The sequence below is a fragment of the Taeniopygia guttata genome, chromosome 12, assembly GCF_048771995.1.
Source record: "Taeniopygia guttata chromosome 12, bTaeGut7.mat, whole genome shotgun sequence".
Lineage (NCBI taxonomy): Eukaryota > Metazoa > Chordata > Aves > Passeriformes > Estrildidae > Taeniopygia > Taeniopygia guttata.
Window position 1 is genome coordinate 184,183 of NC_133037.1, and position 18,474 is coordinate 202,656.

Here is an 18,474-nt window from a genome sequence, read left to right on the forward strand (position 1 = left end):
TGTCTGAACTATATGTGTTGTACTGTACTTTTATTTTTTGCAGCTGACAATGCCCAGTCCGATGCCAGAGTACCTTAATGTACACTACATTTGTGAGTCAGCATCACGACTACTTTTCCTCTCTATGCACTGGGCTAGGTCCATACCTGCATTTCAAGCTCTCGGGTAAATGGACATACTCCATTTGAATGGTTTGCTTCTGAATAAATCTAAGCAGTGATTTGAATGCTTCCCAGCTATTTTCAACTTTTTAGTTACAATATTGTTTAATTTTTAATTAATATTTTAAAATATGTGAAGACTATGCAATATTCCCTGTTTTGAAGAATAAAATAGAAGGTGGCAGAGGGGAGGGTAACTACAATATCTGATGTTACTGTGGTTGTAGAAACTAAAGCCAAATTAAAAGCAATTTGTAGAAATTAAATCCTTGCTTTTGATACCTTACTAAAGAATTGATGAGCACCATTTCATGGATAACCCAAAATGGTTTCCCACAGTCTATAATTTCTTTTTGCTTCTTGAAATACTTGTAATATGCTAATATATGCCTGTTACCAAAATGTTTTGCAGTAGATTAATCCTTACTATGAATTTTTATACATAACATAATTATACATAAGGCAATACCAAGCTGATATGCAAACTACCTAATGTTTTTTGATTTTCTGCTGTTTATAGGCAGGACTGTAATACGAGCCTTGTGCGTGCCTGCTGGAATGAACTGTTTACCTTAGGCCTGGCACAGTGTGCACAGGTGATGAGTCTGTCAACTATCCTGGGAGCGATTGTCAACCACCTCCAGAACAGCATACAAGAAGGTATGTTACGAGTACTGCTAACAATACAGGGACGTTTGGATAACATTGCTCACAAGGTGTTCCCCATCAGTGACAGAATTGTTCACCAGGAGCCAGGAGAAGGTGAAGCTTTCTCTGGCATAATTATCTTTCCCCTGGTGATCTACAGTTTTGTTGCACTGATGTCACAGAGATATCTGTGGGACAGAAGTGTCTGTAGAGGCAAGGGGGTCTTCTATGCCTTACTGATATTACAGAGAAAGACAGTACATCCTAAAATATTTTATTGGATGTGCTCAGAGAGTTTTCTTCCCATCCAGATGTATGTTTTTTCCTCTTAAAATAATTATATCCTCTTCCAAACCACACCAGACTTTTTCCTTCCAGAACTTTCCTTCTCTTTGTGGTGTAAAAACACAGCATTTGCCAAGCATATTCTTGCATGTCTAATGGTTTTGGATACTACTATAATTCAATAATGATTAATGTATTTTGAAGTGCCCTTGAAGCATTAAGCAACCTAATTTCTTGAATTCTTGAATTCTTAACAAGATGTATGTAACTTTATGTTATAATTCAATATTGGTCTGTTGATAATGATGATTATATCCAGAATGGATGAAAATCTGTTATATTTGCTGGTTTTTTCATTCTTTAAAGACACTTCCAATCAATAGGATTGATTAGCATGAAAATAATATTCATTTTTAAAAGGAGGAAGAAAACAATACTAGCAGTTTTAAACTCTGCAAACACAGTAGTTCATGAGAACTACTTTAAATTTACATGTCTGTTAAAAGCACTTATAGAATACTATTTGGTACCATTTTAAAATATTTTTAATGGTGTCATTATTGTGCACACAGCAAAAATTAGAAAATAGGTTTTTACTGAGGAGAGTAAAACAGATGTATTTTTCTATAGCTGAAGGATATTAAATATTTTTCCAGCTATCTTCTTTGTATATTTTATAGTTCTACAATCGAGTTTTAATCTACTTTATTAGCTTCATCATAATAAAGTAAATTAGACTGAAATTTGATTATTAAATGGATAGTATGCTTTAATTGCTTTCATAATGAATATAGATTTTTTTCTTGTTTTGGTTTTGAGGTTTTTCTTGTTGGTTGGTTTTTGTTTGGTTTGTTTTCTCATTTAAGAGAGCCTGGACAATCCCAAAATACAACAGAGTGCTGCTCCTTTCCTGCACAGAGAGGCAAAAGTTGAAAAGATCAGTAGGGAAACCTGCATACTGGATGTCCTATGCAAAGTTAGGCTTTTATTTTATATCTGTTTCAGAATACACAGAGTTGTCTATTCCACATTTGTTCCAAGCAGTGGAGAGGAGTAAGTGGCAGGGCTATTACAGCTGGTTCCACTTCTGTTCTTATGTATCAATATTGTAAAAAAACTTTTTTTTTTCTATAACCTGTATTGGACTCATACTGCATTTGCTGAGACCAGCCAATAAAAGAGGATCATTAGTGTTATTCATCAGTTCTGCAAAGTTATCATGTTATATTGTATATAATACCTTCAAAATTCAAAACAGAGTGAAGAAATTTCAGAACTTTATTTATTTATTACTGATGAAGCTACTTAGAAACTCTGGAATTCTAGTTTGCTTTTCCTGAGTTTCTCTGGACCATATTTTCCCACTTAATACAGGAATGAAAACATTACATTATGTCAATCTTCATCCATCTTGAGTAAAAATTTGTATCACAATTAATGATTTAAGAAATGTAGATTATGCTTTCATTCTTATTGCAAGACTGTGCAAAAAATGTTTCTTCCATTCATTCAACCTTCTTATTGCAGTTTCAGAAAATAGATAAAATAGTAATAAACTATGTCAAAGATTCAGTTTAAACCACATGGTGTCTAAGCAATCCTATGCAGAATTAGCTGTATAGAGAAAAATAAAATACTCAAATTAAAATTATATTAAATACTTGCATTGGAGATTATAACTGGAATAAAATTATTCTAATGTGTTTTTCAATGAAAGGTTTTATCCCTTGTAAACTGACTTACTTCTGAAGTTCGATAATAGTAATTATATATTCAAAAATCTGTCTTAATGTATTCTGTAATGTTTTTATTCCTTGACTAGTTTGTAGATATGAAGTTCAATATAAGGATTTGTATTTACCAAAATAGAACTCTCTACCTTCCTATTTTAGCAGCTAATTCCACTCACTAGTAATAGATCTATACATAAAATAAGTTTTTAAAATTAGAATTTTAAGATAGACTATTAACCCAATATAAGGAATGTGATCTTTCAAATGCTAGAAGAATCTCCATACACACTGTGTATATGTATTTCAGTGAATTTACCCTATCACATGGAAAAAGACTATTTACCATAGCTAATGAAAAGTTCACTCCTAAAAGTACAGATAGAGGAGAAGGTAGCACTGTCATTACTGTTCTTGCATTCACTTTTGGAAAGGCTAATTCAATAATGTTTGAATTTAAAATTAGGGTTGCATGTTAGCATTTGCTTTGTGCTTCTGTTCATTCCCAGAATTGCCCTAGTCATTTGTAGAATAATGCACCATAATTTCTGAATCTTTGCTCAGAACAGTACATCACTGGAAAAAGTTTGGTGTGGCAGATTATGCTATCCTGGCAAAATTACACAGAAGAGTTAACATTCTGTTTGCTAGCTCTAGGTCTGACTCAACTTTATAAATTCACTTTGCTTTCATAATAATTCAGGCCATCCTTACATGTTAAGTGCTTCTAAGACAGCAAAAGACTTGCAAATATTACTTGACTTGGTTTATAAAACTTCATTTGTTAATATATTAGTAATGCTTGAGCTCAGATGAAATGGTAAGCAATATCTTTTTGTAGATAAACTTTCTGGAGACAGAATAAAGCAAGTCATGGAACACATCTGGAAACTTCAGGAGTTCTGTAACAGCATGGCCAAGATTGATATTGATGGATATGAATATGCATACCTTAAAGCTATAGTCCTTTTTAGCCCTGGTAAGGAATTTAGTAACCATATATTTTTAAATAATAAGCCTTAATATGTCAATTCTTTAGCATTTTTTAAATGAGACTAATGTCTTGAGATGAGACTCATCTGTTAAGTTGCAGATAAAATTATTGTTTCGTTATGATTATCACAATATGTGTTTCAAAATAACTTCAGAGCAGCATATCCCATGTTATTTACAGTTCCAATCTATCAGGTGTTTCCTGTACATCCACCCTAGGAAATTAGATGCTCAAGTTACCTGCAGCTGAGAATCTATGAGTAGTAAATCATCTGGAATGTGTACTAGCAATATTATTGAGGTAAATGGTGAGAAGGATTAGAAGAAATGCATTCTCCGAGTGGCAAAAAGAAATTAGCTTCAATTTTAGTATTTTTAATATATTCATAAGAGGAATAGCTGAAATATGAGCAGAAATACCTATTTTATATGAAACTTCCACAAAATCTCAAAAACTGAATGTAAACAGGCATTCTTCCATTTGTTATGAAAAAATGACAGCAGATAGCTAAAGCAGAATCAAGTGTTTCTGAAATACGAAAATTTACTCGAAGAAGACACTCGAGATTTTCTGGAATTATTAGGTAAGGACATTAAAGAAACTGTTAAGTGGCAGTCTTTTCAGCAAAGATGGCAAATGTTTCTAGGACACACAAAGGTTAATCTAAAACTGCTGACAGGCTGAATAGAAGGGAATGTTTTGCTCAGAAATGCGTATTATTTATTTTAATTCAAAGGTATTTATCACTTTTTACTTAACAGAATACAAAGTAAAAGGATATATTGTTATTGGTGTTTTTGCTTGGGGTGTTTTTGCATTGATAACTATTTTTCTCTTTGTAATAAAACTTAATTAGAAGATACTGGTGTCCTGAAATGTTATTTCGATTTTTTTTTTGGGAGATTGTCCCATTAGAGTTACGTTTATTAGGGGTTTTGTTCAAGTTGGAAAAGCATGAAACTATCCAAACTCAAGGTAGCCCTTTCCTATTTCAAGGGACAAGCAGTTTGGACACAACAGTGAAGATATTTTGGCATACTAAGAGAAGTGATACTTTGTGGATTTGCTTTTTTTTTTTTACTCTGATCACGTGGTGTCTGAGGAGCTGAGCCAGCTGGAACTAAAACATGAGACAGACTTAAGAAGATTAAGACATTGATCTATCAAGAAAATAACCCTAGATACTGCTTAGCCAGCCTAGTTAGAACAAATCACATGTTTACATTTAAAACAAGCAAAGTTAAATTCTGTGTCCTTGCCTGGTACACACATACAAGCTTAATCTTTGTCCACTTTCTTATGGGTACACACAGCTCTAGAGAGAAAAGTGAACAAGCTAATTCTGAAGCCAGGAAGTAAATGTTCATCGTTATATGGCTAGCATGTTAAACATCACAATACCAGATAAATATTTCATTGAAATTAAATGTGAGAATCTTATAAATACATTTATTTCACAATGTATAGGGAAACAATCGACATACAGAAATGTTTTGTTTCTTTAGATCACCCTGGTCTGACCAGTTCAACCCAAATAGAAAAATTCCAGGAGAAGGCACAGATGGAATTGCAGGACTATGTACAAAAAACCTATCCAGAAGATACTTATAGGTATTTATTGTCTAAAGTACCCAAAATAATGTTGTGGGCTGTAGCTAACAGAAGTACAAAATACTGTCATTGATGTTTTTGACATCTGGGGTTTGGGGTTTTTTCTGTTGATGAGAAAGAAATAAAACCTAATTCATAAAAGCAAACAGGTTTGTTTAAAGATACGTAGAAACAAGAATAGCTGTTTGGCTTCCTCCATGTAAATTAAATTTTTTAGTCTTTTCTTGGTTTTTGAGAGGGTTTTTTTTGAGACTTTCATAGTCATGTTCAGAACTTTTTTTAAGTTTCGGGGATAACTGCTTTAACTGACTAATTCACACTGCTAAACGGTGATTATCATCTTGAAATGTTTTTTAAGTTGCATATGCAGAAAATTGTTATAACTGTCAGTTATAGCCCTTGGAAAAATGACAATTACATATAATAAGGAAAAATAACCATTTCTCAAACTTCTGTTTATAAGAAATTCCCACATCCTACTTATTTTCTCCTTTGGGTTTTGTGGGGGGGTTTTTTTGTGGTTTTTTTTTGTTTGTTTTGGTTTTTTTTGGTTTTTTTTTTAATTTCCAAGGACTTCTCTGCAATCATCTAGCTTGGTTTTTTTTCACTTCCAACTATTCTGTTTGTTATATGCTAGAAACAATTACTGTATTTTCTAACGATCCATCAAAACTCAAAATTTATCAACACAATGATTCCCTCCACTATTAGGGAACTCACCTCTGTCTCCAGGACATACTAGAACATGTTCTTTTTTACTGTGAAAGGCATCCTAATGTAAAGAAGAAATCCCATACACTTAAGCATTGTCTGGGAGTGAAGTAACTAAAAAGAAGAAAAAAACCTGTCTGAAAAAGAGAGCTTCTCCCACCTCTGTTTTCTGCACTGATCTTACAGAATTAACACTGTGGTGCAATGAAAATAGGATTCTCTGCCTCAGAATTATCCTCAAATCCCATATTCTTCCATGTACAATTGAGGCTTTCTCTTTTGATTAGTGAGAGCTGAATATCTACCATAAAACGAAATATAAAATTTGTTCCATATACTTACTTCTCATATTAGTGTCTCAGGGAAGAAAATCAGAGTTACATTCCTCAAGCAGTGTCTTGTAGTTTAACTACTAGTGTGTCTGTCTCCATGCTCACCCATAGACAAGTTTAGAGAAAAAACCTATTATTTCTGAGCAACTGAGTGCTGGTAGCAATTGAGATAGGGGAAAAATGTTACAATTTTCATAAAAACAACAGCATAGTTTGAATCTTTTTGCCTTGAAGCTTACAAGATATGGTGTATTGGCATAATTTAGATATAGACCTTAGATATTTTCTCCATAAATATTCAAGTATTTTCCAGAGCACCTGTGGTCAATGCTACCTGAAGTTTGCCATTACATGGTTCCGGTTCAGAAAATTTATTTGGTTTAGCATTTGTGATACACATCTGCTATATGAATGGCAGCAAAATACTTTCATCACTGTCCTAAATTTCATATGCATGGGAAGTCTAGCATTTCAATACAGTCACTTCATTGTATTGGGTATCTGTTAACATCATGGTAAATAAAACACCTGGGCAATTTGGGAATATTTATGCTTAACAGTACATTCCCCCAATTTCCATCTCTCATTAGAAGCGGATTATCTTTTTTTCTGTATATATACGTCCATCCCCCTTCCTGCTATCTCATTTGGCATGATGGTGCTAGGCAACTGAGAACTATGCTGTTTATGGCTGAAATTTTAATTAAGCATTGTGCTTTTAAAATGTTGTGAATGTTCACACTAATCAACATGAATATTATTAGACTCAGCATTGTTCATCCAGAGCTGGGAATTTCAAAAGCAGGCCAAGAAAATTCTGTGTTTGTACGTACATGTTCTGTCTACAAAGGGCATTAACATGTCCCTTTTGTTGGAAAACTATAAAGCTACTTGGCTTTCATTTTGCTTGCAGGATAGAACAGCAACCATTCTTTTTGTGGTGTAGCCAGATTAGCTTTAATTGCCTCTTTATGCCTATTCATGAATTATGGTAATAATAAAGGCAGATCCAGCTCTTTAGCCATAGAGTATCTTAAACTGGTCTTAAATGTATTTATAATCCACTGAACTTCTTTTTCAGGCTAGCCCGGATCCTAGTTCGCCTGCCAGCACTTAGGCTGATGAGCTCTAGCATCACCGAGGAACTGTTTTTCACAGGTCTCATTGGAAATGTTCCCATTGACAGCATAATCCCCTACATTCTCAAAATGGAAACAGCAGAATATAATGGTCAAATAACCGGCACGTCTGTATAGAGGGAACAATGTAATTTGAGGGATTGAAGTAATTTTCACAAAAACCGTATCATTATGAAGTTAAAAGAGTAGTGTTTCGGTATGTGCAGATAACTCCAACTTGTTATCAGTTTCCTGACAGATTTCTCCTTGTCTTTTTCTGATGTTGACAAAATTTAAAGCAGCTATTAAAAGACCTGCTATAGGACCTTTCCTGCCACAAGGAATATTTTTGATGCCTTTCATTTAAAAGGCCATAGATTACTGAACATACTTTTCACATGCTTTGTATTTAGAAACTATCAGTGGTTAAAAAGAGTTTTATAATATGAGAGTAGTAATAAAATTACTTTAAAAGTAAAAAGAACAGTATGTATATATTTAAAAGTATCCTTGGAATGAATGTCTAGCAAATGCCAGGGTATAATACTAGCACTTTGTAATCACTTCTTGTCAGAGCAACAGCATCCTCAATCCTGCTTATGAGTATGGAAAATGAAAAAAATGCATATGTCCTTAGTCAAGATCCTAGTGATTTTTGTAAAAATGTAGAATGCTAAAGGAGACAATCAATTAATCTACAAAAAGTCACTTGCTGTTATGTTATGCATGAAATAATAATGTGGATACTTAAATCAGGTATCCACATTATATGAAACTATATCTGTTAAATTAGTGCAGTTGTAATACGTGGTACAGTGCAGTCACAGTGACTATTATGGCTATAGGAATTCCCCACACTAAAGAAAAGAAGTGTTTGTCACAATAATGATTAAATATGCAGGTTCCTTAAAGTGTTTATTCAGACAAACACAATCATGACAAATGTTATTCTAAGAAGCAGCCTTTTGACTTTGGGGAAATCAGTCATTAACTGGAAGAGCAGTAATTTTCAAACAGAGCCATGTGATGCTCTTTGAGTATGTTCTTTGTATGGTCCAAATTTACTCGTCTCTGTACTTTGCACACCCTCATAATGTAGCCATAGGGTGCAATTTAAGACCTGAAATGTGTATCAACCTCTGGTAGTCAGCAAGAGTTTATTACAAAACTCCCTTCCTTCCTCCCTCCCAGAGCACTCCCAGTTTTGCAGTGTTCTCAACTTTCCTGTCACTCAGTTTGAAACCAAAATATAGCTGGGATTTACTCTCACTCATGTACAATTGCAGTTGATGACTGATGCACCATGGAGGTATAAAATGAACTACTTTTTAATTGTCTCGAGTGATGAGCCATCAACATGCTTGCTAGTAGTACTGGCCATTAGCTGCTAGCACTGTTTTCATTTTAGTATAATTTATTATTATGGCTGTTCAGTATTTTACAATCAATGATTTTTTAAAAAGTCATAGCAATTAATACCTTCATCTGATCCTGGCGTATTAGATGCATGAATTATTTTAATTATTTGTGTATTAGAGGCATTCTTACTTCAGTAGATTTATGGGACAAAACTTATCTAATGGTAAGTTCAGCACTTTGGTTTTTCTTCTGTTATTGATATTTATTTAGAAACATCAACTAGGTTGGTGTTTGTGACTTTTCAGAGTCTGAATTGTAGCCAAAAGACCTTAATCAGCTTTAGAGGAGGCTTCTAAAGTAACAAAAAGAACTTGTATCCTTAATGCTTGTTAGGAGACTGACATTTGTAGCACTTACCGTGACACAAAAGACTATTTAATTTTAGCTTCTGGATGGATTCAAGTCTTCTACAGTTACTATTTTTAGCATATTCACAATCTTCTTTTCTCAGAAGGGTATTACAGAGTCCAGTGTCCATGCAGAGATTTGTCATACTGCAGCTGTATCTCTCTCAGCTTTTGCTATAGCAAATGAAATTGTCATATTGTTCATGCAATGGAAAGTCTGCTCCCCACATGTGAAGTCAGATGGATTTCAGCTTTTAGTACCAACCATTTGATTGCAGTGTAACTGCTGTGGGATTGTGTCAGCATTTCTGCTGCACAGTCCTTATATTAAGGGTATACAACCTAAAAATTAATGGTGATTAATCAGAAACAGTAGCTACCTTGGAAAGAGTAGTGGCTGCTTTTGTTAAAATTTAAATTGTTACTGCGTTATGTCATTTTTCTACAAGAAGAATGCATTGAACTATTTTGGTTTTTTGTTTTTTTTTTTAATTGCCAAAAGGATTACAGAACTTAATTTGCATTCAGAATTTAATAAAAATCATTTAAGCAGTTAAGAAAGCAATTTAATCGTAAATTAAATAGTCCTTAGCACAAAAACTGTCCATTGGAATATTTGGTTTTAAATCCCAATACGCACCAGCTAGCTTTTTCTTGACTTTTCTTTTTCATTTCAACTTCTAATTTTTCAAGTACAAGTGCCCCATTTTCTGTGTGAAAATTTGTTTGTAATTTTTATTACTTGTGATCATAACAATTCAGGAAAGGAAGACATTATAGTTTTTTGGGAACAAAGCAATCATATGAAGTAAAATGTAGAATGTGTGCCTTGCATTACATATGTAAATCAAAACAATAAATATCATGCAGCTCTGTTTACAAATAAACTACACTCCCCACAAATGCAAGGCTACATAATGATATCCTTGCTCAAACCCTGGTAGTTCCTTACTCTGCAAATAGTTATTAAATAGCTTATTAGTAATAAAATATTAATTTTTGCAAATGAGTAATAACCATGCAATGCATAGTTGTGCATGCATTTAATAGATGAAATTAAGCAGTTCCATCCTTAAGATTTGGATATTACCACCTAACAGCTATAAAGTCCCTCTCTGTGTAGCATCATTAGCGTGATTTGCTGTCTTGCAGAGGTGAGAACCAAGCTATTTAGTTCTGATGCCATTAACAAAAAGTATTCTTTCTAACTATACACTATTTTGATTCCAAGACTAACATTTTGGATTGTAGAAATGTGAACATATGTGCATGCCTGGGCTGTTTCCTCCCCAGGAAAAGGACTTTGTGCTTCCCCTCTCTGAACTTCACATGGTTCCTGTTGCCCCATTTCTCCCCTGTAACAATCCCTCTCAGTGGCAGCAGGACCCTGTGATGCACACAGTGCAGCTGCACAATCAGGCAAGCTTTGCACCACCGTCTCTGCAGAAAATAGTGCAACACTGACATAGTTCTTGGAATATCTGAGGTTTGTTCCATCCCTTCTGCAGTGACTGGAAGATGGTAACAGGCTAATCTTAGCTTTACTGGTAAATTAGTTTCAGGTTTTTCTCTCCTTTGAAAGTGCAAACTTTTCCTTATGAATATGGGACATAAGAGTTTTTTTAATATTGTAACAATTATTGAAGAACTATTTCTTGAGTGTTAAATACAGAAATATCTTGTTTTCATAAAGGCGAAATTTAAATGCCAAACTTGTTTTCACAAGAACTTGGAGTCAAACTACCACAGTCACAAAGTGAGTCTAGGAAAAGTTCATCTCACTGAAACTCTACTTAGTGCCAAAATTTATTCTCTTCAGAACTTTTGAGGTTCTATTTCTGCTGCTCTTGAAATAAAAATATTTTAACTTAGCAGAAATACAATAATAAATTATCTGATTAGATTTCTCTGAACCTGAGCAAATGTGTATTCTAGTCACAATTCATTCAGACAAATGTTAGAATTCTGTGCTGACTGAGACTGGGGCATGATAATGAGGCAATGTATGGAATGATAATGAGGCAGTAATGTCCACTGTGCTTCATTTGTTTTCCAACTCTTTTGCAAAAGAACTGGATTTGAATCTTGTAGATAAAAGGCATTTGGGACTAGCTTTGTCATAATTATTTTAATTGCATTTGTGACAAATGTAGGAAGGTATACTCTTTTCTTCCTTTTATTTACTTACATTGGACTGTAGAGTCAGAACTAATACCATATGCAAAAGTAATCTTTCTCTGCATATTTGCATTGCTTATAAATTGGCTGAAATGCTTTTGGTGTCTGTGGAGTTACTCTGGCATGAAACTGGTAGAAGAGGGAAAAAAAATATTTCGAAGGAGAGATCCTTCTAAGAAGTCATACAAGGCTTTCTTTTAGCTGCCTTACAATGTTAGATCATTAAGACGGCTTAGTTTTCAGAGCACACTGCAGCAAGAAACTATTGTTGCTCTCCACTGATTAGCTGGCGTTGTTTGCCAAGTCTCCTTTCAGTATCTTCTGAAGCCCATGGCCCCCCCAGACAGCCACGATGCCTCTGGTGAGGAGCTCTGGTTCCAGGTCTGTGTGCAGAATCCAGCACCTCTGAATCACCATTACAGTTCCCTTTGGTAAAGGGCACATTCTGAGGCTGCCATAGAGAAACCAAGTCAGGGCTGAAGCTCCCAGGTGAAATCAGTTTCCTGACTTTGTTTCTCCTTTGGCAGAGACTGTAAAACACTTGTGTGGTTTTTTTATTGTTTTACATAGTACACAGGACTCACAGATTCCTGAATTATTTCATTCAGGATACTGCAGGTGTAAGTAGATTTTCCTGCCCATTAAAGTTCAGACAGTAGTTAGGATTCTTTCCTGATTACCTGCTGTTTAGTTAGTAAAAGACAATTTAAAAAAAAAATTGCACTAAATCGCATGACTAACAAAGGGTTTCAGGAATACAGTTCAACCAGGAAGACAGAACTGGAAATGAATGGGCTGAGGGTACTGCTCAAGCAGTGACAAAGCAGCTTCCTGCACTAACAGCACCAGTCCGAGCCCTGTTTGAACCAGAAGTGAGCAGTAGAACTGGCAGGTCAGTCAGATACACAGGTGTACCAGCACATATCTACTGGATGATACCATCCTGGAGAGAACAAAAATGTTGATTTTCTATTTGAGTTCCCTCTCTTCCTCCTCTAATAGTGCAAAACCAGGGGATGTTGGGGTTTTTTTCACCTACTCTTGTCCATAAGAGCAAAAGCATAAATGCCAGAAAACACAGGCAAGATTCCCACCTGTTCCCAGGGTTTGCCATACAGCAACAGAAGAGCTTTTGCAGTAGTTGGCTTTGGTGATAAGCATGGGTCAGCTGACAACAGCACACAACAGTGTGCGGTCTTAACACTTCCAAATCCAGGAGGAATCAGCCAAATGAGGGCATGGTCACCCTAGAGAGGAAAGTGAGGGGCAGAGGAAGGACAAATTACCAGCATCTACCGGATCCTGAATTACAGGAAATTAGTTTAGAAACAGCTTTATATGAAAAATTACTAAGAGGGGATGACAAAGGAGAGAGAATGAAAGCATTTATTTTTTGTACTTTTTAATTCTAAACTTGCTGAGTCATTTTAACAGCAAATACTCCTGAATTAAGTTCAGGTTTATTGTTTGACGTCATTAGCCCTTCTTGTTAGATAATGCTACAACCTTACTTCAGCTGCAATCAGTGTTACCAACATATGGGAAATTATTTGTGAAAAAAAAAAAATTAGAACATTATTTATATTGGGGTTACAAGTTAAAATTCTTTGTAAAGTTCAGATGCTCTAAATTTAAGCATCTAAAGTTTAGCTGTTTTTATTGTGAAGTCATGCTAAGTTCATCATAGGTAATACTGTTGTAATGTTCCATTAATGCCCACAATCTGTTCAATCCTCTGAGTTACAAGAATGCTTTGAAAATGCATTTATTATTGTTAAATTCCTGCCTTTCTTTTTAAGGAGTTTGATAGAATTGTACCTATTTTGTGCCTCCCACCATTGTGCATTTCTGCATGTTCAGTTCTAGAACTCACTTGAGCAGCTGATGATTATGTACATAGCTGTATGTGTGTATGAATGTATATGTTTATATCTCTGTCTAAATATATTCTGTACAGTGTATAGGAAATGTGTAGTGTATGTATATATGTACAGATATGGAGCCATTCATCTATTCTATGTGCTAAAGCTTTTTATTCATTTGCTAATCCAGAGCTTCCTAATTTGGTGAATCCTCACAAATTACAGAGCTTTGCACCTTTTTTTCTAAAACAGTCTAAATTCACTATTTGCTGTTCAGAACTGACAAATATATTCCATGAATTTTCTGGCTTTTACATTATTTTCTTTACCTTTTCTCATTTGACCTATAGAGGTCTGTCAGTCAATAGTTACTTGAGCATATAATGCCTTTTAAAAATAATGAGTAAATAACTATAGTCATAGAAAATGCTTCCCTGCTCATTATGCTCATTATACTCATTCTCTTCCAGCTTCCTGAGATACTTTTTTAAAGTTGTATTTTTTGTGAAGCTTGGCAAGAGACTGATTTTTCGGTTTTAAGTCTTCATCTGTGGCTAACTGAAAGTAAACCAAGTTGCCATTTATCACTGAACTGCAGCACACAGAACAGGAGGTAATGGATGCTGTTTAATAAATCAATAATCATATTGTCATAGTGATCTCATGAAGCCAACCTGTGAGCTAAGAGACTGTGTGCTCTGGGCAGTGAAACAGCAGCTCTGGTACAATGGTAATTAAATAATAGGGACATTGCAGGTAGTTTATTTCTTAGCAAGCCTCAAGATATCCTCAGGATTTTCACAGTGCATTTCAATTGCATAGTCACTTTCCAAAGTTTTTATTTTCCAGCCTAAACTGAACACAGCTAGTTTCTTAATTTATTTGTCAGACTAATGTCCCTTTCTACTTTCTGTCCTCTCCTGGGTCTGCAATCTGTGGAGATCCTGCACTGCCTGTGACAGTCCCACTGTCCATGTGGGACCTGGGCACACAGTAGGGAAATGAGATGTGGCGTAAGACAATATCTTAGTCATAATGAAGACTCAAACATTTACATTGTCAAAGTATAAACAGGTCTTGTTCTTCTTCGCTTTTGATGAAGTTAAAAATGAAGCCTTCCATAAAGTAAGTCTGTTAACTGTGTGTTTTTAAAAAAGCATTTCACAGACTATGGCAGGGCAGTAGTTCAGCAAGTCCTGTTTCTGTCATTAAAAAGGTGAAATAGAATTTTCTGGGCATTTATTTCCACCTTTTATGCTTACTGTGGGAAAGACTTGTGTATGTTTAACCAGATAATAAGACACTAAGCAAAATAACATGAACTTTGTGCATGCTTAAAGTGAACCACAAGTCTGAGGGAAGTTTGGAAAGTTTGCTATGGAAAATGTTGACAAAGTTCTCTTTCTTGGTGTATTGGTTAGTGAGCATTTGTAAGCTTTTATTTCAAATATGGGAATAAACCTGTAGCATTTCAAAACCTTATTTCTGCGATTTTCAGCAGGAAAAATATGTAAATTAATGTCAGGAACTTCTGTGACAGATGTTCCTTCATTGGTGTCTGGATAATTGGTGGTGTTTGAATACTTGCTTTCCTCTTTAAAGGTGAATAGAAACCTGAAAGTCTATTAAAGTCGCTGTACTGCAGGAACAGTTTTAAAGTTTAGGAAGCCAATTGGGGCATTAATGCAAGATTGAATCAGTTTAAAAACTCAACTCTGAATTCAGGGGAAAAAAAAAAGGCAAAGTTCAGTGAAACCAAATGTGTTATATCCACATTTGAATTGTTCGTATTCTGAAGGACAAAATGTGCTCAAAGGTAGTGGCAATAAAGGCTCTGCAATAATACAACACAGGTCAATTTTACGGTATTTTCATGATTGTGGGTTAAAGTAGGACTGAATAAATTTAAAACAAAAAGCACAGTCTTTAAGAAGAAAACATTTTACTTACAGACTGTGTATGTTAAATTTTCCATATATTTAATCAAGATTGAATGTTGGAATATTTTTAATAATTAATCTGTACTCTGCAATACACTGCAAGCCAGTGTTCATAGTTTCCTGACTGAAAACTGCACACTGTTGTATCTGTATTGGCATACTGGGGAGTGCTGAGCTCCTAAAAAACACCAAATTTTTATAAAAGGAAACATCTGCTTTCAGTTCCTTCGGATATTTTCTGGAAGCCTCTATTCCCTATAATTTAGAAAACTATTGTTTATTATAAAAACTGCAAAAGTTTTTAATTTCTCATAGCTTCTTTTGTGAAATCAATATTGTTGTGTGTGATAGCATTTAAAAATAATAGCATGGGGTTTTTTAAAGTAAATTTTATATCCAAACAATGTCTTCAGTCACAAAGAGGAATTTGCATTGTTGTGTTTGTATATAGAGTATTGCAGTGCATGATTTAGCTTATGCATTTTGTTAAATGCTGTTGTGACATTATATTGTTGCGGTTAATACTAGTAGCTAAATGAGGTTTCTACCATTAAAGTGAATTACAAATATAACTGCATTCCTGAGTTTTATTTTGAAGTTCATTTAAGTGCCTCTTGAACAGGAGCTGTCTAAGCCAAATACTTATTTTACTATTTTAGGGAGAAATAGCATTTTGCTTTCACCACAGTGCGTATTTCACGAGAGATTTAAGGATCTGGTATAGAAAAGAAATCCCATGAACTTACTTGATTCCAAGGAGCTTCTCTAAGAGGAGAGAGGGCTTTTTTTCCTAAGGTTTTAATTCATCATAAACTAAGTTTTGAGTAGCCCCAAAGCTGTCGCTGCTGTGCGCCGGGCCCCTCGCGGCCCTCAACGTCCCTCACGGCCCTCAACGCCCCTCACGGCCCTCAACGCCCCTCACGGCCCTCAACGTCCCTCACTGCCCTCAGCGCCCCTCACGGCCCTCAGCGCCCCTCACGGCCCTCAGCGCCCCTCGCGGCCCTCAGCGCCCCTCACGTCCCTCACGGCCCTCACCGTCCCTCGCGCCCCTCGCGGCCCTCAACGCCCCTCGCGCCGCCAGGCCCGCGCATAGCGCGCGCCCTCCGCGGGCACTGCCGGGGACGGGATCGGCGGGGCGGTGGATCCTCCGCCAGGAGGCGCGCGGGAGCGGCACCTCCCCTTCCGGCCGCCGCCGCGATGCCGATGAAGGGCCGGTTCCCGGTGCGCCGGACCCTGCAGTACCTCAGCCAGGGCGACGTCGTGTTCAAGAGCTCGGTGAAGGTGATGACCGTGAACTACAACACGGCGGGAGAGCTGAGCGAAGGCGCAAGGTGAGCGCGGGACGCGGCGGGAGCGCGGGCTGCCCCTGCAAAGACACCAGGGCTTGCGCGGCCCTCCCGCCGCAGAGACATCGGACCAGCCCTTGTGTACTTGTCTCTTTCTTTCCAGAAAGTTCGTGTTTTTCAACATCCCCCAGATCCAGTACAAGAACCCCTGGGTGCAGATCATGCTGTTCAGAAACATGACTCCCTCGCCCTTCCTCCGGTTCTACCTGGGTAGGTGCCGCCAGCCGCGGGGGCCGCAGGAGCCGCAGAGTGGCGGCTGGGTCGCACCGGCGGCGTCGTTACCGCCGCGTTTGTGTCGTTCTCACTCGGCCCTGCCTCGGCTGCTGCGGGGAATGGAGCTGCTTGATTGAAACAGAGCTTTAGTCGTTGGCAGCTCCCCTAGACTCACCCTCATGGAGATTTTGCTTTTCACTTAAAACATTGCAATACACATTAACTGCAGAAGGGAAGTAGATCCTTCATTCCTGTGCGTTTAAAGCCTCTCTTAACGGCTTGCAGGAGGAGGTGGTACAATTTGATACACTATTATGAATTTTTCTTGACAGACAGTGGAGAACAAGTTTTGGTTGACGTGGAAGATAAAACCAACAAAGAGATAACAGAGCACGTTAAAAAAATCCTGGGGAAAAGCAAGTAAGTAGCATGCAGTAAGCTAATATATAATCTAGCATACATATTACAAACTTTTGTGGAATGCAGAAGGAAATACCACTTTTCCTGGATAAAACTGACATGAGCGAGGTAACGTCCACAAGGTAGGAACTGTAATCCGTCTTTCTTGATAATCTGGGTCCAGGGAAGGGAGAGGAAGTGTTGCCAGTCATACTTCTGATAGTAAAAAACAGATCTCTTTTCTAGAGAAATGCTTGAAAAAGAAGAAAGAGAAAGGAAAAAACTATCACATCCAGCAACCTTCGGGCCCAAGAAGTATCATCTGCGAGAATGCATGTGTGAGATTGAAGGCCAAGTTCCCTGTCCTGCTTTTGTACCATTGCCCAATGAGATGAGGGGAAAATACAAAGCTGCTATGAAAAATGAGGCATGAGCCTGACATTTCAAGATCTCAAGTTATGCAGCTGTTTTTTCTCAGGGCTGGACAATGAAGGTGCCTCAGTGAGAGGCAAGAGCCAGCAGTTCCTGGGAAAAGGAACAAGCAAGTTCATTCAATACAAACAACTCTGCCTCATAAGCCTTCTTAAGTATACAACTAGAATAATTAAGTGAAAAATAAATAAAAGTTAAAACTGGCACAAAAAAAGCTGTGGTTCCACAAAGTATTGCAAGCCAACATTGGAAAACAAAATTAATATAGTCTTATTTCTTATTCATGCCTGCAGGTAGCCAATTATGGCTATACCAAGATCACGTTTTCTCTGGGATAGAAAGGCTATCTTAGAAGTAACGCAGAATTCCATAGTTCATAGAAAGTAGTGCAAAAGTCATATTGTACCAGCTGAAGACAGCGAAATGATAATATTAACTCCAGTCTCAATTGAATTTTCCTAATTTATGTAGTTAATAATCAGAAACAGTTCAGAGTCTCATTTCCAGCAAGATACAACTTTTGCAGTTGATACTGCAGCTCTGGGAAGCACAAATCAGAAGCATCAGCTGGAAAGGAGAATGGGCAAATTGGTATATGAAAGGTAAGTTTACAATTCTCAAAACACCCCTTCTAAATCATCACAGTTTCTGCCTCACCAAACAATTACACCATCCCTGTAATATGTATAAACGTGATGGAGTGTACTCTACTGTACATACCTTTACGACAGGCTTACATGTACAAGTC

At 36.6% G+C, this 18,474-nt stretch overlaps 2 protein-coding genes across 12 annotated transcripts in view; both read left to right on the top strand.

The window, feature by feature from the left end:
* Nucleotides 1-15,908, top strand: part of NR2C2 (nuclear receptor subfamily 2 group C member 2) — a 39,335-nt gene extending 23,427 nt beyond the window's left edge. For 9 of the 11 annotated variants that reach the window (XM_030282795.4, XM_012573764.5, XM_072934896.1 and 6 more), the window contains 5 exons: nucleotides 44-165; nucleotides 682-821; nucleotides 3,666-3,803; nucleotides 5,324-5,429; nucleotides 7,554-15,908. In XM_030282795.4, the coding sequence (XP_030138655.1) occupies nucleotides 44-165; nucleotides 682-821; nucleotides 3,666-3,803; nucleotides 5,324-5,429; nucleotides 7,554-7,728 (681 nt within the window). In that variant the 3' untranslated portion in view covers nucleotides 7,729-15,908. The remainder of the gene's footprint in view (nucleotides 1-43; nucleotides 166-681; nucleotides 822-3,665; nucleotides 3,804-5,323; nucleotides 5,430-7,553) is intronic. The other 2 variants (XM_072934900.1, XM_072934901.1) reach the window with 2 other exon arrangements.
* Nucleotides 15,909-16,524: 616 nt separating this feature from the next.
* On the top strand, nucleotides 16,525-17,940 carry MRPS25 (mitochondrial ribosomal protein S25; the record flags this gene model as incomplete). The annotated part of the gene is given in 4 exon segments (NM_001245111.1): nucleotides 16,525-16,667; nucleotides 16,786-16,892; nucleotides 17,228-17,315; nucleotides 17,541-17,940. Coding segments are annotated over 4 exon segments (516 nt in total). The 5' UTR covers nucleotides 16,525-16,533.
* Between the last annotated feature and the right edge of the window lie 534 nt (nucleotides 17,941-18,474).